Source organism: Mesoplodon bidens (assembly GCF_964165515.1).
Source record: "Mesoplodon bidens genome assembly, chromosome: 8".
Taxonomy (NCBI): Eukaryota; Metazoa; Chordata; class Mammalia; order Artiodactyla; family Ziphiidae; genus Mesoplodon; species Mesoplodon bidens.
The window spans coordinates 92,626,768-92,647,875 of record NC_138165.1 but is presented as its reverse complement, the minus strand read 5'-3'; the positions used below and the strand labels follow the sequence as shown (position 1 = coordinate 92,647,875).

Genomic DNA, 21,108 nt, shown 5'->3' with positions numbered 1-21,108 from the left:
GGGTTTTTTTTGGTAGGAAGGGAGCGTCCTTATATCATCTGGAAGAAAATCTATTAACTGTCTGAACTGCACGTCTGAGTCACGCCGACAGGAGGGCACCAGATGGAGGCACAGACCCATGCTGTCCAGGCTGTAGCTCCCGGAGCCCTGGGCTGTCGGGGGTTCACATGCTCGCCTCCATCATGGCCCCCCATGGGGAGAGGTGGGCTAGAAACCCCCAGCACAGACCTAGTAAACCACAGTTTTTCAAAAAGCGGCCGCCCCTGCCCCAGAAGATCCTAATACGTAGCCAGGGTCGAGAACCGCTATTTGAGAGAAATGAAAGATCACTTCCCTACAAAATAAAGCCAGTGATTTCTACTCTCCTAGAAACTTAGCGAGGCTCCATGAGATTACAGATATGGACATTCTTGGAGCTTCCGAGCAGAAAGTTTCCCCAGAGATAAAGTACTTAAAGACTCTGCCAAGTCACTTACAATGATGACAACTCTAAAAGGGGGTTTTAGCTGCTTTTCTAACTTGCTCAGGAGATCAAAACTGACAATGTTGACCAAGCCAGCTGTCAGGCGGTCCTTCCCAGTCACTACGACGTTGATGTGGTCTGGGCTCAGAGACGGCAGCCACTGACGGAAGGCCTGGGGGTGACAGGAGAGAACAAAACCCAAGTGGTGATCCAGCCTGGCAGCTGCCAGCTGTGGCCCCGCTAACCCACCCACCGCCTCTCTCCACGCGGACCAACGTTAACGCATAACCTTGTCCCCACGAACGACCATTGCCTCCCTGTTCCTCCCACCCACCCACTCCCCTTCGTTTTCCACTAATGGGACACTTCCCTCCTCAGTAAGCAAGCCCTTGTTCGCAGTCGCTTTGGGGTGTCTGTGGATTCTACTTCTGTGACCTCTAACTAGATGACAAGTTTCTGTGAGGAAAAAAATGCAACTCTTTTTTTTTTTTTTTTTTTTGCGGTACGCGGGCCTCTCACTGTTGTGGCCTCTCCCGTTGTGGAGAACAGGCTCTAGACGCGCAGGCTCAGCGGACACGGCTCACGGGCCCAGCTGCTCCGTGGCATGTGGGATCTTCCCGGACCGGGGCACGAACCCGTGTCCCCTGCATCGGCAGGTGGACTCTCAACCACTGCGCCACCAGGGAAGCCCAGCAACTCTTTTTAAGAGAAATTTTATAAAGGAATTTTTAGCAGAGCCTGGTTCACCAGAGGCGCTGATGATGATGAAAATGTTCAGTGCTTCCTACAAAGGCACCTGCTTTCCTCAGAAGTCTCGCCATCTCTAGCCAAAGCCAGTACCTGGAGCCAGTGGACGGCCACCAGGAGCCTCTGTCATTGGCCGGGGGTCTGGGTGCTCCCAGTGAGCCTGAGCTGACACCATTCTGATTCCGGGAGCGCTAGGCCAGGCTCTGTCCTGCTTATAAGCCTCTGACCATCTGCTCTTCCCTAGAATTTCTGAGGGCGCTGTGGGAATCTAACGTGTGTTGAACTGTTAGTTCCTAGAGGCTCTGGCACAATTCAGATCACAAGGACAAGAAGAGAGTGAGGTACTGTTTCGATATGCACTTTTTTAAAGTCTTGCTTTCTTCTGGGTTGGAAGGGCATGTCTGGGCGTCAGGCCCCCTGGCTGCAGGCAGAGCTGCCTCTTCTCCAGGAGCAGCTCACGGGGGCTTAGTAACAGCCTCGGCACGAGAAAGCCAACAGCCACCTCGAGCAGCACGAAGCTGGGAAAAGCTATGGACGATGAACCACGTCTTCCATCCTCACCAATTTTGCTTAGGTAGAGTTTCATTCATTTCATGGGACCACTCTGATCCCTGGATTTATGGGAGACAAAGCTCACAGCTGAGTGATAATACAATGGTCATGTCAGGTTTTTCTGCCATAAAGGTGCCCGGTAGACTGTGAACATCGTGCCCACACCACCTGCTACCGGTGTGGGCCCTGAGCCCAGTCAGGAGGTGTGACCTCAAGGCCCCGGAACCGTTTCTCGCTAGCAGCAAGCATGGCGCTTAACCCCTTGGAGAGGCAGTTTTCTCATCTGTCAATGGGGTTAATATCTTGTGTCTGCTGCACACGGCTGTTTAAGGATTAAGGGAAATAAAGGAAGTAAAACTATTTTGAAACTTAAGTGGGGTAGAGGTGAAACGTGTTCTTCACAGGGGCACCGGAGGTGCTCAGGAAGCATCTACTGACAGACGGAAGCAAGTCTGAGCTTGGTAAGGCCTTGCCCTTCCTCCCTAAAGGCCTAGCCTGATTCTACCCCAGAAAACCAGGAGCCTGGCCTCAGCAGGCTCCCTTCTTCCTCGAGCTGAGACAGATCTTTCGAGCTCCCCAGGTCCTGTCCCCAAACTGTCGTTTGATGACTCTGACTCTGAGGAAAGCCTTCCTCGTTAAAATCACGGCACCAGGAGAGCTGACCTGCTCCCAGGTGAAGCGCACGGAGGACGGTACCACCACCAGGAGCGGCCACTCCTTCCGGTAATAGGCGGCTATGCAGATGGCTTGGATGGTCTTCCCCAGGCCCATGTCATCAGCGAGCAGCAGGCGGCCTCTTTTCGCTATGGCAAAACTGAAAGCAGACACGGTCAGGACAGAGCACACGGCGCGCTTCCCGGGGCGTCGGTTAACCCTCCATCGAGCCGCCGCGTGAAGCCACACGGCTGCTCGGTGTGGGCTACCGGCTCGCAAGAGACCTGCTCCACCGAGAGGGAAGCCAGGGGCCAAACAGGGGGCAGCGTAATAATAACCAAGGAAAGACTACAAACAGGGACAAATGTAGTCAAAGGGGAGGGAGCAGCTCTAGAAGACAATTAGGTCGTGGAAGCTGAGGGAGGGAGTTTCCAGTAAAAGGAGTCACCCTCTGCCCGGTGCAGGCGAGGCCCAGGGGATATAAAGGAAGAGCGTGGGAAACAGTCCCTAACGGGGGGCTGGGAGGGGCACGCTTGTCACATGAGGGATCTGCCGGGAAGGGAAGAAAGAAGAGACGGTGGGGTGGAAAAATGGCTTTCTCAAGATCAGAGAGGACTCTGTACGCATAAAGCTGGCAAAGACAGAAAATGCTGGAGAACAGGAGGACGGCCAGAGAGAAGGATGGAGCAAGAGTGTCTGTCTAAGAGGAGCACCGACCTCAGACACGGGTCTCATTACCTAGCAGCCTCCAGGGCCCCCAAGCCCTCCAGGGCAGCAGCCCTTGCTTACAGTTTGTGAATAAAGCATGGAATTATTATTCTACTCCTTCGGAGCCCGCCTGGCCTGGGCTGGAATCCCAATTCCACCACCTGGGAGCCATGTGCCTTTACCCAAGTTATCTGACCTCCTTGCACCTCTGCTGTCACGTGGAATAACGATGAGGCCCACCCCAGAGAGTGTTACGGGGGCTCGGGATGTTTAAAGCACTTAAAACAGTGCTTGGTATCGTCGTAAGTGCTGGGAAAGTGCTTCCCTTATAACAACTATTCCCCCAAAGGAGAAAAATCACCAAGACACAAACAGTGATGGTGACTTGCTTGACTGGCATATGAATCAGAGAAAAGCTAAAAGGGTCCCCAGTGCCAGATGCCTGGTCACCTGCTGCAAACACCACTCCTCTTTCGTCGGAATTCCCGAAGAACGGATCACTGGCTCAGGAACCTGATAATAAGCCAGTCGACTAGCTCTTCCCCTTTCCTTCTCATCCAGAGAACAGCCCCCCTTCTGACCAGCAGCCGCCATGGCCCACAAGAACTCCGGGCTGCACACGGCCTTTCTGAATTGCCTGGAAACGGCGTTTCCACCCTTCGGAAGCCAGTGCCCAACGAAGGTGGGAAAGTGAGCAGCGGGTCTGCGGGGGGCGTGAGCCCAGGACACCCAGGCTCAGCAGACAACGAGCGTCCTGTCGTGGTCCCAGCACTTCTCTGTCCTCCCAGCTGCCACACGGCCCACCCGGTGAGAGGTGGTGTCCCCTCCCCTCCCCTTGTCATGCCGACCTTGGTGGAATCTTCCGGACCATTTCCGGGATCAACTCAGACAGACGCATGCAGAGTGACAAGTATAAAAGACTTATTTTTTTTATATTACTTTCTGATTTACAAAACTGGTGGTCAGGATGGCCAGGGGCACCTATGCAACAAACCAGGGAGGGCCTTTTGTTTCAGCCTCCGAGGCGTCGCAACCATTTACAATGTCTGCACGGCTTCATCCACCTGGTCATTCCCAAAGCAGAACAGGCCCTTGAATTTCACAGCCTTTCCTTTTACTCTGCCTCGAGGTAGTCCAACTAAGGAACAAAGTGATCACAACTGAGAACAAAGATGTCGCCTGGATAACAGAGAGACAATCACACGGCTGAATGCCGTAGTTTGGTATTACACAAAAAGCGCTGCACGCGTCATCAGAAGATAGGATTTCAGCCCCAATTCCACTTTTGGACACTGAGCAGCTTTAGACAGAGGACTGTCTTCCTTGGTCTCAACTCACTCCTCTATTAAAAGGAACCATTTAGATATTAGAGCAGGCTGACATCTATCTAATAGATTTTGCTCCGTATATTTAAATGAGTTTCCAGTTGTAGTACTTACATAAAAAAGCAAAACAAAAACATGGAATTGCCAGCCCTTTGCTTAATACCAAACTCCTCCACTTCAGGGAATGAAAGTTAAAATCTGGAATTAATGCAAAGTTTTGAAGAAAGGCTGCAAGTACCATTAGCAGTTTCAGAGCCATAAGAGAAAAAGACAGAACCAGCTGGCTGTGCTCTGGCTCTGATGTACATACCCTGGGGTGCCTCGCACCCACCACCTCTCAGCGTGCACCGCATATGCCCAGGGATCTCCAGGGGAGCCATGAAGAACCTGGATTCTGAAGACGGGGGCTGCCCAGGAGCTGGGGGTGGGCAACCTCTCTCAGCATTAGTGAAGGAGACGGAGGAAGAAAGATGAAAGGGAAAACCCACCTTGAGCCTGGGTAAAACAAGGCCCAAAGGACATCTCAACAGATGAAAGAAACAGCAAAGTGTTATCTAAGAGAGATGGCAGCTGGAAGGCAAAGGAAGAAAAGGGTGTGGGCAGGGCTGGGACCGTGGGGATGCAGTGAGGTCCCACTGTGCCCGAACTGCACCCGGAGAACAAAATCCTACACAGACAGCAGCCAAGCTTTAACCAAAACACCCCAAGTGGGCTGCACGTGGGCAGGCTGCCTTCGTGGGCCATGTCCATTGACAATGTAGGTCCTGCCTTTGCATGGGGCTCTATCTCCAACCACACCACCTGACATCAGATCGAGCTCTGCCCTCTCCTCCACCTCCCATCTTTCTACTAGAAGGCAAATTCTGGGGCAAACCTGTCATTTTGTTTCTCCTAAGAAACTCCGGAAAAAGGGACAGGTCAGGACACGGGCTTAGCTTTTTCTTTCTATCAATATAATAAGAGCACTTTCTTTTGGAAAACGACCACCTTACACTCTCAGTCCAAGTAATTGGGGTGAGGCAGCCCCTACCCTTTCGCTCCAGGAATGGGCTTGTCACCTGGTCTCACCAGTAAGACCTCCGAGCCCCCCAGGACACAGTGACTGACCAGTTCAAGCGTCAGCGCCAAATTTCAGATATTTCAGTGTGGGACCCACTAGAAAAGAGGCGCTTCCGCTGGGCTACAGAACCGATGGGTGCAACACGGGAGCCCCTGGCTGCCCCCGCTGCCACACTTGAGGAGCACCTGGCTGAGAACAAAGCAAAGTAAGAAGAAAGCAGAGCTGAGAGGGGTACAGAGTCCTGATGAGCTCTTTAGAGACCCCGGGCTTCCTATTACCTGCAATGAGAAATCTCTTTTCTTATACTACTTTGAGTTGGGTCTCTGCACACTTGCAATACAGAGTCCTCATTAACTGATGGAATTTGAAATCAGTGGTTACGATCAGGCTTTGGTGACAGGACATGTGGGCTGTTTCATGCTAACACCCAGACGCTTCTAGACGTCTGTGAAAGAGGGGCATTCATGAAAGAGGGAGCCTCTGAAGCCACTCTGTGGTGAGCGATCAATCTGAGCAGGAGAGAGCAAGAGGAGGACGGATGAAGAACCTACTTGACTCCAACTCTCTGAAAGGGCAGCAGGCTCGACACCAGCTTGGAATCCACTTTGGACAGGTCTGCCTCGGGGATGTCTACCACGGGACACAGAGAGGTCTTCTGGAGCTGAGCGGCGAAAGCCAGGGTGAGGGTCTTGGGCAGAGGGTCCAGCTGAACTTGTGGAAGGCAGCGCACCCTTTCCACTAGAAAGCAGAACAGAGGTGTGTGAATTGGAGTGTTCATGTCCAAGATTTCTGGGGGAAAAAGAAGGGGCTTTGAGATACAAAGTTCAATGGCTAGAATTCTGCTGCATGCCATCTCCTCCGAAAAGTAACTGGAGAGAAAAACTGGGTGCAGACAGATGCATGGCAGGGAACCAGTTTTCCCTCTCCATTCCTAGTGTCTGCAAACAAGAGGGCACTCAGTAATGCAAAATTGATCTTCACTGCACCACACAAACACCGGAAGGAACTAAAGTGTTCTTGCGACCAATCTATTTTTAACCTCAAGTCATTTAAAAAATTATCTTAGTATTCCCATTCAATAAATAAGGACCCACATTCTTCAAAAATCAGCCCAGGAAAAGCAAGGCCGAAAATGAATAAATCTTGCCTTGTTTCCATTCTCCTTATGTTTTATTTTGGTTTCAATGTTTGAGAAGATGGAGAACTTTCAGCTATATGCTATCACCAGGCAAGGAAGCACTGTGGTCTATGCAGAGAAGCTGTTAGGTATTTCCAAGAAAGATCAGTAGGACAGTAGTGCTATTTACAAACAACAACAAAGGGCAGAGCCCACGCAAAGGCCACCAACTGACAACAATGCACGTGGCCCTGCACACTTTTGACCTTTTCCATAAGAGAATAAGCAGCTTCTCTTGAGAGAGGTGAGTTTTACAGGTACTGGCAAGCTAAGGCCTTTTGGCAAATCAGTCTATTACTTGTTGTGGTAAATAAAGTTTCACTGGAACACAGCGGTGCCTATTTGTTTATGGACTGTCGTTTACTGCTTTCATGCCATAATGGTGGACCTGAGTCACTGGGACAGAGACGGCATGGCCCACGAACCTAAAATGTTTACTATCTGGCCCTTTAAAAAAAAGTTTACCAACCCCTGCTAAGCTTAGAGTCTAAACTACTACTAAGGGTGACCATGACTCTCTTTCAACTAAAGCTTATATTTAGGGGTCTTTACTTTCCTTCCATGTGTGCTGGTTCCAGACCCCAATATAATGGATGAGGAAATCTCTTCTAGTCAGAGTCTTTAACCCAGGTGGGAAATGTTTTGATTCCTTGAGGAAAGACTTGCTGCAAACTCAAGGTTAAGTTTGAATATTATAAGTTATTTAGTATCAGCAACCACTAGCTGAAGCAGGATCTACATGGAAATAAAAGAATCTACATGGAAATAAATCGGATCTACATGGAAATAAAAGAAAATCAATTTCACTGATTTTTCTTTTTGAAGGAATTTAGCTTCACCTGATTTTAAAATTAAGAGGGAAAAAAAGCCCTTTATTCAATAGAGAAACAGAAAAAGAAGGAAAAAAACAGATATATAAATAAAACATAATTCTGGGGGGCGGGGGACAGCAGGAGAAGACAAGTTAAAAATTAAAGTTAGAGAAAAGAGGTTAGACCTAGAAATCCCTGGTCGTAGAATTAGCGTTAAACTTCTAATCACAGCCTGCTGTCCTACAGTTGTAGCTTTCAAGATGTTCTTCCCTTTCAACATTTCCTTTGAAAAATCTAATTAGAAGAGTTACGAGAGTGACCATTGTTTACAGATCCTTGATTGCTCTTTATCTTTTACCTTTTTGGGGCACCCTGAGATAGTCATAGTAACCCACCAAGGGGCTAACTGAGTTCTCCAGGAACCCAGGAGAAGGAATCACATAGAGAACTTGTGTCTGTTTCACTGCCACCCGATATTACTTGAAATTCTAAGGTTGTCAGTTCTCTATTCCAAATGGTCACAAGGTATTCCAAAAGTCTTCTGCCACAGCCATCAGCTGGCAATTGCAAATACTGATGTGAATATGGAGGGCTGAGCCATCTATTGCCACCTTAAATTGCCTTGCCTTTTCAGTATATTTAAATCCATCTCTCTCTTTCCCTAAATATAGGTATCAGTTATTTCTGGAAACAGTTTGCATGAATAGAATCACCAAGATAAGAAATCAGGTACGGTTGATGGCTTAATATAAAAGAGAGTGTCCATATTGATGCAGCAATACACTGCATGCTTCCAAATTAAATCTGAGCGTGCTGATTTCTGCACACTTCAAGAGACTGAGCACCCCATGTGCTTTCAGAACCCATTTTCATTTTAATCCTAGTGATCTTCAGCACTCAAATACCTGATGAAAGCTAAGAAAGGGCTGAGGATCCGGCTGCTGAGAAACACAGTGCTTTGTAAGCATTATGTCCTTTCAGCCACTCAAGAGGAAAAAAAACCACTTTCTACTCTGTTTCCTATCGACTACTATCTCCCCAAATCCTATGCTGCTGGTTCAGTCAGCTGAGTGTGTTTCTGAGGCAGCCTCTATTTGCTGTCAACGACTCACTGCTATCCCTTGCCTGTGCTGGAAGACGACAGGAATGTGCAGTCTGGCTTCATGAGTCATAGAGAAGTGTTTCTGTAAAACAGCTCTCTGGCAGAACGCTACCGGGCCACACAGCAGAGAGATGTTAACGTTTTCAAATAGCAGCTGACAAGATCATTGAGGGGGACGAAGAACCCTTCTGGACTGTGACAGGTCGGGGGAAAACAGACGGCTTTATGCCAACGTCACTGTGGGCACGAGGAAGCAAGTCACTTAGAAAAGAAGCAGGAGGGGCTTCCCTGGCGGCGCAGTGGTTGAGAATCTGCCTGCTAATGCAGGGGACACGGGTTCGAGCCCTGGTCTGGGAGGATCCCACATGCCGCGGAGCAACTAGGCCCGTGAGCCCCAAGTACTGAGCCTGCGCGTCTGGAGCCTGTGCTCCGCAACAAGAGAGGCCACGATAGTGAGAGGCCCGCGCACCGCGATGAAGAGTGGCCCCCGCTTGCCACAACTAGAGAAAGCCCTCGCACAGAAATGAAGACCCAACACAGCAAAACTAAATAAATAAATTAATAATAATAATAAAAAAAAAAGAAAAAGAAAAGAGGGAGGAGGATCGCTCTGCAACTGGCCTGACCTGGAGACTAGTCACCACGTTAGCAGTGAGCGCTCACATACTCGGTTCTCACCGTCACTTCTTAATCAGTTTCATACGCACATGGTCACTAGCTCAGGCCAATAATCTGATTTCACATACGAGACCTAGGGGTGAAGAGAGAGGTGCAAATTCCCCAGGTTTACAATCTGTTAACAGTGGAGTTGGAACTAAACTGGGAACTGCAGTGTTCTGCAGCCCCTCTTCACCTCGGCTTCTTAGTTCGTAGACCTGGGCTTCTAAGTTTCCTAGTGGGTCACATCACAAGCTCAAAATTGCAATTTTAGTCAGACTTCACTGTGACCCTAACAAGGCTCCCGACAAGGAAAACAACTGTTTTCCTTCTCTGGGTCCAAATGTTTCCCAATCTATGAAATGGGGAGAATCAGTCTTATATTCTATGAACTCTTGACTCTAGAATTCTTAACTCTACACCCATGGAATTATTAATATCAATGGCAAAATCTTATGTGTGGCTGTTACGTGCATTTTTCTGGGTGAAGAATCCATTGTTTTCAGCAGATGTTTCAAGGAATCTATGGCCCTCAAGACTTGGAACCATCATATAACGCTACGTAAGTTGCAAGTCATGGTTTTTCAACATTACATTCATCTGCTAGTGCTGTAAATATCCTGCTTTTTGTTGCTCCATAAAAGTCAAAGCCTTTATAGCTCACATATTTATATGTCTTTCTGTGGTTGAAAGACAAAGGGGTGAGAGGGAAAAACTCACTCCTACCGCTCATCAAAAATTCAGCTTTGGCCAAATAATCTGCTCTAAGTCACGAGTTCCAAATAGCAGCAGCCAAGGGGTCTCAGATCAACGTCAGCCATCCTTCCTGCTTCAGCTAGTGGTTGCTGATACTAAGTAACTCATCATATTCAAACTTAACCTTGAGTTTGCAGCAAGTCTTTCCTCAAGGAATCAAAAGCTCTTCCCTTATATTTAATTTCTGTCAGTAGGGCAAATATGGATTAAACACCCCATTTTTTACTGAAGGGACACATGGGACCCAGAATATTGAATTACCTACCTGATGCTGCATACATAGTAAGTCACATAAGGAGACAGAGGGAAGAGACCCTTTTCCTTAAAGCCCTAGCCTGGTGGGCAAGACAGCCAATGATGTGGATCCCCACTCCCAGCCCCACTGAGCTGGAGCATGTCTCTCCTGGCCGAACCCTGGTACCAGAAAGTTCTCAGGGGGGTCAGGCAGGAGGAAACTCCATTGTGCCAGCTGCACACCCACTGCAGAATATCAACGGTCTGGACGATGGGTAACAGACTGGTATTCCAGGACAGGCTGAGCTATGACCACACCCCACCCCCTTTCTCTGGCATAATGGAATTCATTCACTGCCCCACCCAAGCAGAGCAGAGAAGAAAAATGATAAGGCCAAACTGGCTTCCCCTTCTTGTAGTTACATCTGTACACAAGGTCCTTCCCTTGGTGAGACTCCAAAGCGCTTATTATATGCTGATGTGCCCCGGCCTTGGCTTCTGCCTCTGGCAGAGCTCAGCCCATGATGAAGCCTGTAACCACTAAGGCTCTCCAACTTTCACAGACCATCTGGTTCTAGAAGCAAGCTGAGAGAGCCTGTTCTTAGAGGGAATCTAAAGTAGCTTCCCTCTAAGCTCAGCAATCCTAGCTTGCCTCTGATTCCCAAAATCCACAGACCCTCACTTCTCATACTTCTATGATGGGTGTGAGGTTTCACAGGCCTCAAGAATTTGACTAGTAGCACCTCATCCTGACAGAAGATGAGACCCTGCATTTGCTTGGGCTGCTGTAAAGCCGCCAGCCCAGAGCGCAGGGACATGGCTGCCCGAGACCAACTTCACCTTTACTAGTCCTGTACACAAGCATGCGAAGTTACCACGGTGGAGGGGAGGAAGGAGGTGATTCTTTCAAAATACATTAAATTTAAGGCACATAATTAAGGCTTAACAACAGCATGATATAAAACCAGCAAGGTGGTCAGCTCACTTAGTTTACTGTACTCTTCCAGGAGAAAGTTCCACTTCCTGGTCTTGACATCTGCAATGACAAGAAACAAACAGGCAAACATGACACCCTGCCCTCCTGCAATGTCACCACACTTACTCATTCATTCCCTGCTTTCACAAACCCCCAGGAACCTCGGGTGATGTGGCTGATCTTGTGCCCCACACTGAGGACACAGAGATCGAGAGTACCAGTAATCGAGGCTTTCACAGAATTCGGGGAGGAAAGACAAGCAGACATGAAGACAGCACTGGGCTGTAAGCGTGGTGATAAAGAGAGCTACGGGGACACGGGACTGGGGACAGCCCAGCAAGTCAGAAACACCCTGAATCTCCAAGGTGGGGATAATACTGTAGCTTGCACTTATTCACTGCTTACCTTAAGCCAGGCACAGTGCCAAGAGACTCATATGCACCATCTCATCAGTTCCTCAATACGCTATAAGCTGGGCACCATTATTAGCTCTATTTTGTACATGGAAAACAAGCTACATGTGGTCAATGTGGTTAAACAGTCTATGTTCAAATCCCAGGTCTGCCGCTTCCTGGATGTGTGACTTTGGGCAAGTTATGCAAATTCCCTGTGCCTCAGTTCCACATCTGAAAAAGGAGCATCGTATAGCCCCTGCCTCACAGGGCTCTTGTGAGCATTACATACAATTTAAATGTAAAATGCTTAGGAAAGAGTTTCTGGCAAACAATGCACTCAAAGAAAAGGTAAACAATGATAAATTATTATTATTATTCCATCTTCTGATTAGTACGGTGTAGCATAAACTACACATAATATTAACTAAGAGGGGTGAGCATCTGGCTACCCAACACTGACTAATTACTTAGGTTTTCCTACCAATCGACCTTCTGAGAAAATCAAGCAAGCTTCAACTCAGTTAAGTGCTTTCTGGGCAGCAAAAATGAATTCTTCTCTGTCTGGTCATTGAAGAAGCAAGGCAGTTAGGGAAAAGGCATCATGGATACTTTGAGTACACTTCAGGGAAGAAGCAAGGTGGCCCAGGTGTAATCTGACAGAAAGACCAAAAGCAGACCGACTACTCTTGATGTGGGAATAGTGCAGGAGACCCTTTCTGACAATAGCTTGATCCTGACAGTGGCAGGGCAGCAAATGGGAAAGTCTGTGAATAACTGCTATGGCCCCCCCAAAAAAAAAAAAATCCAGTGATGGTGTTTTAATGTCTAGGGGCCTGGGCAGGGTTGGGTGTGAATATTTTTCACTGTTCTCGTTCCTCCCCAGACAGCAGAGCATGTCAGGAGTGTGATTTCAAAGGCCACAGGTCAGAAGACACAGGTCATCGGTACTTGCCTTTTGAGGGCCACCCCGAGTGGAAGCCGAACACCTGAGAGGCCAGGGGAGGCAATGCTCTCTGGACTGAGGCTGGGCCCTGCACACTGTGCCTAAACCCTACTCACCAGCCTGCTCTCACCAGTCAAAACTCTCTCCATCTAAGGGATAAAAATGCAACAGCCAGCATCACCCGCTCCTGAAGGAACCCCGACCTTGATGAAAGCTCACTGAGCAAGTCATTCCACAGAGGCTTCCTCCATGATGCTGCCTGCACGGAATGTGTCAGAGGCAGGAGGTTTTAAAGGTTTGCTTTCTACTTGCCTAGGGAAAGCTAAAACCATTTCAAGAATGAGAATACAAATCCATAAAAGCCACACTGTTTTGTAAAACAACACGGCCCAAGCTAAGAATGAAACCCAGCAGAATTCTTCTGCTCTTTATTCTGATGCGGCAGCTTTTGAAGAACCTCACAAAAAATAAAGCAAAACTGCTTTGCTTTAGCTAGTGGTTTTCAATCCTGGCTGATTATTAGACTCACCTGAAGATTTTTTTAAACGCCAATGCGCAGGCCCCACCTCAAGCCAATTAAATCAGTAGCTCTGGGTGGGAACCAGGCACCGGCTTTTATTCTGGGCATGGGGGTCGGCAACCTATGATTTACCCACCCCTCCAGGTGGTTCGGAGGCATGCTCAAGTTTGAGAACCACTGGCTTAGTCTACCCAAAGGCATTTAGTTTTATGGCAAATGCCTATTTTTCAAGCTCTACTAAGGGCAAAATAAAACTAAATGGGTTTAAGTGGCTGAAGCAGGAACTGACCTGCTTCTACCAAGAAGACGGTGCCCAGGTGACTGGGGATGGCGTCTTCTCTTTGTGAGGCCTTTAAAGACCAAGCAGGCCCCACTATGTGTTCAACAATCTGGAACAATTTAGGGAGCGTCTTTCTACAGGAAAAGGAGAAGGTTAGAAAGCCTCTACCAAGAAAGTTATTTCTGAACATTTAAAGAGAGGAAAACACCCTAGTCTGAGATCACAGGCCACTCTGCATCCCGGAAATCAGGCGGAGGCCAACTACTTGCCGTATTTTCTGGAATCCATCTGTTTAAACAGCACAATCAGGTCTTCTGAATAGCTGATGTCAGCCTCAAAGCGGGCCCGGGAGATGAGTATGCACTGCCCTTTGACGAAGGCAAGGGAGGGAGCTACAGGAAGGCAGGTCTGGGCTGCAGGGTTGCTGCTGCTGGTAGAGGGTGACTCCACGTGGCCCTCGGCCACTTCCAAAGGCTGCAGAGTGACAGCCTGGAGGTGCTGGGCTGCTTTCACTGCCGAAGAAGAAAAGGACAGAGGTGACAACCTGAGCGACTTCTACGTGGCCCTGGAATGCTAAGGCAGGCACAGGAGGAGGGCAGGAGCAGGGTGAGGAGGAAGTTCGCTGGGCGGGCAGGAGAGAAAAAGCGTAGTCAGATGCAGAAGGTGTGCAGGTGTGCTTTAATTGGGGCTTCAGGTATTTCAGGATTTCCTGAATGTAACTCTTCTATTCCTTAGGTTTCCCAATTTTAAAAACTTAGAATTCAGAAATGAACAGAGGGGACAGGGATCTCACCAGGATGAGTAAACTTATCAGATAATTTCTGTGGCCATGTCAGAGAAGCCACCGAAGGAAGTCAACACACCAGAAATCACCCCCTTAACCCTGTTCCCAGGTCACTATTCTGTCCACCACTGAGAGGACAAGGAAGGAGACACAGGATCATCAGGCCACAGACATACAGTGTTGACCCTTATTTTCTCTATTACTGAGGCATTTTATAGATTAATAGATTTGACGACATAGAACTAAACTGTCAAAAAACACAAACTGAAATGAAAGGCAAAACTAGTGAATAAAGATATTTGCAAGAAATATGAACAGAGCTCATACTTAAAAAAAAATACTAAGACCACATAAGATAAGAAGTTAGGCAACCAATTCAAAAGGGGGAAAATGACTAATAGACATTTGGAGAAACGTGCAACTCTGTAAACAATCAGAGTAATAAAAAGTCATTTTTAACTTATCGAACTTGCAGGATTAGAAAAATAGATATCAGATAGGAATAAAACCTTTTGGAAAACAATTTGGCAATATACAGCAAGAGCCCTAAAAAGTGAGCATAATGATTCAACTTCTAGGAATCTATTTCAACTAACACAAGTTGAAAAAACAAAAATTTATAGACCAAGGTGTTCCTTACAGCTTTGATACTGGGGAAGCTAGGAGCAAATTAACATTAAACAAAAAGAAAATGATTTACCCAGTATACGACACATTCTTTTTTTTTTTTTTTTTTTTTTGGTTGCGCAGTGCAGCATGTGGGATCTTAGTTCCCTGACCAGGGATTGAACCCATGCCCCCTGCATTGGAAGGCGGAGTCTTAACCACTGGACCACCAGGGAAGTCCCTATCACACATTCTTAAAATGGAGAATGTTTTATAGCCATTAGTTTGTTTGTTTTTTGGAAGAAATTTTGGAAAAGACAAAAGACGCTATTAAGTATGAAATCATTTTTTTGGAGGTCAAAGTGGTTCAATAATGGACACGCACATTTTCATCACCCAGAATTAACTGTTTAACATGCACCATTAAAATAAAAGTGCTTTATGCAGGAACATTAAGTGAAAAAGGCAAGGTACAGATTACATTACATATAGAAAACACTGTATATCTTAATGCATAGGAAAAAAAGGCTGGAAGGAATAAAACTAAAATGCTGACAGTGGTTAAGTGAGTGGGGACAGACGGGGGTGGGGGAGGGTGGCTGGTTTCTCTTTGCACATTGACATACTTTCCACATGACCTACAGTGAGTGTGTGGTAGGGTTAAAAAGGCAAAATTCAGGGCTTCCCTGGTGGCGCAGTGGTTGAGAGTCCGCCTGCCGATGCAGGGGACACGGGTTCGTGCCCCGGTCTGGGAAGATCCCACATGCCGCGGAGCAGCTGGGCCCGTGAGCCATGGCTGTTGAGCCTGTGCGTCCGGAGCCTGTGCTCCGCAACGGGAGAGGCCACAACAGTGAGAGGCCCATGTAACGCAAAAAAAAAAAAAAAAAAAAAAAAAGGCAAAATTCAGAGGTGGACCCAAACAAATAACAGGAAGACTGAAAGTCTTCATATGTTGCATTAATAAACAGTATAATGTACTAAGATGACACAGCCATCATCAACTATCCGAAAATTAAGAAACAAGGGTAAAGGCACAAATCCACAGTTGTTGGGAGAGTGTTCCAGGTATATCTTGGTAGAGAACAGATTGAGTACGCAAAACACTGAGAAGGATACAGACGAGCTCAACAATTCCTCATCAGCAAAATTCACCTGAAAGCTACAGACAGAATCTTGTGCCCAATGAGCTGTTAAAAAACAAAAATACGTGGAGCATTACCAAAAACAACCATTGTGGTCAGAGGACAGGAGTAAAAAGAGGACAAAACCAACAAAACAGAGACTTTTAAACAGTCTCTGTAGGTTACTTTTGTATACATATATAAAAGTATAAGAAAATCAAAAGAAAAAAAACATTGACATGACATGAAAAAAACTTCATAGGGCTTCCCTGGTGGCGCAGTGGTTGAGAGTCCGCCTGCCGATGCAGGGGACACGGGTTCCTGCCCCGGTCCGGGAAGATCCCACATGCCGCGGAGCGGCTGGGCCCGTGGGCCATGGCCGCTGAGCCTGAGCGTCCGGAGCCTGTGCTCCGCAACGGGGGAGGCCACAACAGTGAGAGGCCCGTGTACCGCAAAAAGCAAACAAACAAACAAACAAAACTTCATAACTGGAAATCACTGGTTTAACATGAGCAATAACACAACACCAGGTATCAAGACCTACAATGTTAACCCAGAGCACTGGCTCTCCTCCCCTCAACACCTAATAAATGGATTAAAATAATGGGAAAAGCGAGCTCCCCCAAACCTAGTGTCAAACATTTCAAAAGGCAGAGGACAAGGAGAGAAACAGGAAGTTCTGCAGGGAGCTGTCCCATTACCCCCAGCAACTGTACTGGTGATGTCAGAGAATTCCACCTCGTGCCCCAAATCTGTGGAGGAGTAACCTCACCATGCATCCTCCGCTTTTCCCTTTTTGAACTGGGTGGGGACAGAGAGGGCACAGAAATGGCTGCTGGGAGGGAAGCGTAGAACGGGAGGTGAGGACACTCAGGGCTGACTCTAACAGAGGTGCAGGCTTCAGGCACTAGGACAAGGTGACAAAAACCTTGGTGTAGGAGAGTCAACAAAATCTCAGAAGACAAAGTGGTGAGCACCCAGGGGTCCTGACTACCACCAGACATGACACAGGCTGGAGCCAGCTTGGGCAACACCCGCTCCCCGCACTCTCGCGTTTGTGTTGTCTGCTGAACTGTTACCGTTCCTGGGAGCGGGGCCGGCACAGCTGCCTGGCATGGCTGGAGCCTGCAGTCCAGTGGGCACATACACTCTGAAGTCAGGTGGCTTGGGTTTGAATCCCAGTTGTACAACTGATTGGCTGTGTGACCCTATGTTAGTTACAGAGCCTCTCTGGACCTCAGTTTTCCCATCTGTAAAATGGTTGTTATAAGGAATGAAAGAGTTAGCATAGATAAGGGGCTTGGAACAGCCTTAGCATGGAGCAGGTTCTGCAAGTGCTAGCTTTTGTTAGTATGACCGGTGCCCTCCTCCCAAGGACCTGCCTCATTAGGCTGGCCATGGGGAGAAGGAAGAAGAGTACTGGGATGGCGTCCCAAAAGCCATCTGAACCACAGGCTAGACTGTATCTGCTACTCGAGGAACTTTTCAATACCAGCGTCCCCCTGCATGACGGGGGACCACACACCTACTTACTCAGGGCACCGTAGTCGGTCATGCTGAAGTTCCACGTCTTGGTGGCAGGATCTGAAATGAAACAGAAGTACCTGGTTTGCCCACAATAAGGCTGATGACTGCTGGTATGAGCTGTACTTGGACATTCAATAAGGGTTTGTTAAATGAATGAACGAATGCTAAGTTCAAAACAGTTGACTGAAAAGCCCCTACTGATGTACAAAATCCCCGTAGAGGACAAACAGCAAATATAAATGAGGATAACGCTTTGGCTCTGCCCTTCTGGGAGGACCAACCTGAGCATGCCAGGTCACCTGGCTGAGCCAGTTCCATCGCCTTTAAAATGGAAATAACACCTACTTCTCACAAAAAACTGTTTTAGGATTAAGTGCTACACGACATACAAAGCACCTGGCAGGGGAACTATTCAGCCATTCTCCATGTGGCCATGTGGCAGCCCCCAAGCATGGCAGCTGTTTGAAGGAACGTCTATTATAAAAGGAAACATGAGCTAAAACAGAAAAATTTTAACAACTGGATGGATATAATGTGCCAATGCACTCTCTTCATATTTATGAGAAACTGTTAGATTTAAAGAGACTCTAGGGCTCCCCTGGTGGCGCAGTGGTTGAGAGTCCACCTGCCGAAGCAGGGGACACGGGTTCGTGCCCCGGTCCGGGAAGATCCCACATGCCGCGGAGCGGCTGGGCCCGTGAGCCATGGCCGCTGGGCCTGCGCGTCCGGAGCCTGTGCTCCGCAACGGGAGAGGCCACAACAGTGAGAGGCCCGAGTACCGGAAAAAAAAAAAAAAAAAAAGAAAAAAAAAGAGAGAGACTCTACCGTAACGTCTGCTCGGCAGACTCTTAAACACTGCAATGAGCTCCTCATTGTATCCAATCTTCACCTGGAAACGATCACCGATTTTTATGCATGTTCCCTGCTGGGAGCCTGCTGCTTTGCGGAGTGGGGTCCCTGATTTCTGTTGTAGTCTTTCTTCTGTCCTGGGCATCACACTCCATGAAACGTTCTGCCCAGAGGTGGAGGGTCTTGCCATCCTGGCCTCTAATTCAGGATCCCTGGGAGGCTGTCCAGAGGAAGAAGCTGCCATTTCCTGGAAATTCTTTGCTCTGGCCAAAGGCTCATGAGTTGTGTTAACAAAGGGTGTCAATTTGGTCTTGTGTGAAGCCTGAATCTGACCTTCCTCTGACCCATAAACCCAGAGCTGCTCGCTGGAGACCGCTGGAGGACTGTTTGCCAAGGGAGGGGAGATCCCAGCGAGGGTCACTTGATTTGGTGGGCGGTGGCTCGGGCAGGCTGTGGGCATCTCTTCTTGCCTCTGCCATGTCCCCTTTGCCTGCTCTGAGGTGCTGAGTTGAAAACTGTGGGAATTTTGAGGTCTCTGATCACCGTCAGATGAACTCCTGGGATTCTGTTGCTTGAAAACGACACCATGGCTCCCTGACTTAGAAGGATCCTGGTGGAGGTGTCTGGAAGGGCCCTGCTTGGACTGGGAAGGTTTAGCAGCAATGGAGGAGCTCGAGAGTGTGTTCTGATGCTGTTCTGCTAATAATTTCTCAGCTCTACGTGCCAGAGCCTTTTGCCGATTCTCTTCGATTTTTTTCCTCTGTTCCTCTGTAAGAGGCAAGGACATTTTAACAGGGAAATGTTCATGCAGGAATGTCAATCTTTAATCGGAAACTTGGCAAAAGCTGAGAAAGGAAAAACAATATTGAAATAAACATTAAATGTATGTATTTGCTTACCTTGATTTTAACACTTTTGTCCCAGGAAATGCACAAGGAGCCAAAGGATATATGAAAGTTTCTTTTATAATTAAACACATACCCACACAGATAGTAGGCAGCATATGCCAAAAACCATGACTCTGACAAAAAGTAAAAAGCAAGGTCGATCAAATCCAAAGCCAAAAAGGTATTTCAATGTTTTTCAATGTTTTTCTCCCTCTCATCCACCAGCCAACATGAGTTATCAGATCCCAAAAAGTTATATAGTGCAACCTAAATCCATCAGATAATGAGAAGGGTGACATTTCAAACTAGAAAGGATAATGGATTAGACTGACATAGACCAAAACAAACACATACCATGGCGTGACACTTGCTAAAACAGCCTCCTTCCAACCTGGAAGAAGGAAAAAAAGCATTAGCATCACATACACTGCACACTAAATTCACCCCTCGAATACCATCGTTTCATCATTCCTGGCAAGTCAATCTGCAGGTGGTAAACCCACCACCGTAGACCAACGAGTGACTCTTCTGGAAAAATAAGGGAAAAAAAAAAAGTAATACGCTCATTGTACAAATTCAGACGCTACATAAAGATGTAAAGAAAAGAGTAAAATTAATCTGTAATCTCAGTATCCATCAATAACCACTGTTCATAGTTTAGAGTACAGTATAATTCTGATTTTTTTCTATCATATCCATAGATACAGGTCATGTATAATATTTGGAAGACATATGATTTATTACAAAATAGGATCATTATATATGTTCTGTTTTGTATCCCTATCCCGATTTCTTTTTTCCAATTAATTTACTTAGGTTATTCTTCTATGAGCTGAGCCACTTTTACAATACTCTAGACCCAGGCGCTGGACACCAATTTCTCTGGCTTGATTCGAACTGAAGAGCCGCTACCCAATGTAACGCCACGTAATGTTTATAACGATGACAAGGTGGGGGGCCTCTGAGAAACGCCCGAGGGTAAAAAGGTTTCCTTCCTGCGGGGACTCTCTTTGACCAGAACTCCAAACATCGATCTCTAGAGACCTTCCACTTCCTCCAACCACCAGCAGTTAAGAAGGTGTTAGGGAAAGGCATCGTTCCCAGGCTCGGCTGCAGTTCTCAGGCTCCCCGGGTAAAACACTCCTGACTAACTTTCCAACCAGCGCTCTGCTGCGCCCCCAAACTCTCCAGGTCCAAGGCCTGGTGCGCTGCCTCCACTAGCCAGGGGAGATGACGCCATGGGATGAAGTCCCATTGATCAGCCCCAAACCATAAAGCCATCCCACTACATGGAGGCCCCTCTTCTTTGTGCTGAGACCTGTGTTCCACCCCATTTTGGGGGCGCGCCTCTCCCCGACCTGGCAGTATGGGAGCGCCGCTCCCACCCCTATCATCTCCACTTGGATTCACCCTTTCCGTTGGCCCACTCCCTGCTCCAGGGTGGCATGTGGTCTCGTCCGCCACCGCCACCTTCCTCCCAATTTACCTTCTCACCCGGTGAGGCCTAGAACGTGAGCCACATTCGCGCCCGACCCCGAACCCAGGCGCGTCTCCAGGGCCCCCCCGAGCCAGGTTACTCTTCCGGGTGGCCGGTTAGGCCCAGTTACTCGAGCGCTGCCAGTTCGCTCGCCTTATTTCAGCAGCCGGGCCTCAGAGGTAGTACTGGTGGTGGGGGTCGCTCCCCGAGGAACTACACTTCCCAGAGGGCAACGCGGCCCCAGTTACGCTTTAAAAAGTGAAAGACCTCAGAGGGGAGACCCGAGCGGTGCTGCAGGGCCTTCTGGGATTTGTAGTTTGAATGCGGAGCCTGGTGAGAATTAGGAGACGCAACGTCGTGGGCGGGGCTGAAATGGTGCACCCTGGGAATTGTAGTCCTCGAGTCCCTCAAAGGTTTCAGCAAGCACCGGATCGTGAAAGCCTGGGTTGTTGTTCCCAAAACTGGAGTCACGCTGTCAGGAGTTGTTGGAGGTTTT

The 21,108-nt window shown here is 48.0% G+C and overlaps 1 protein-coding gene across 3 annotated transcripts in view; it reads right to left on the bottom strand.

Annotated features, from left to right (window-relative positions):
- The window catches only part of SMARCAL1 (SNF2 related chromatin remodeling annealing helicase 1), a 51,958-nt gene extending 31,132 nt beyond the window's left edge, over positions 1-20,826 (bottom strand). For 2 of the 3 annotated variants that reach the window (XR_014016474.1, XM_081242118.1), the window contains exons 1-9: positions 20,622-20,826; positions 19,490-19,526; positions 18,225-19,093; positions 17,406-17,456; positions 13,631-13,873; positions 11,233-11,283; positions 6,061-6,247; positions 2,426-2,576; positions 477-635 (exon numbers count right to left, since the gene is read on the bottom strand). Coding sequence is in view for 2 of the 3 variants with exons in the window: in XM_081242118.1 (XP_081098244.1) it covers positions 477-635; positions 2,426-2,576; positions 6,061-6,247; positions 11,233-11,283; positions 13,631-13,873; positions 17,406-17,456; positions 18,225-19,035 (1,653 nt within the window). In the remaining variant the exon portion in view is untranslated. The remainder of the gene's footprint in view (positions 1-476; positions 636-2,425; positions 2,577-6,060; positions 6,248-11,232; positions 11,284-13,630; positions 13,874-17,405; positions 17,457-18,224; positions 19,094-19,489; positions 19,527-20,621) is intronic. The other variant, XM_081242117.1, reaches the window with a different exon arrangement.
- Positions 20,827-21,108: the final 282 nt, after the last annotated feature.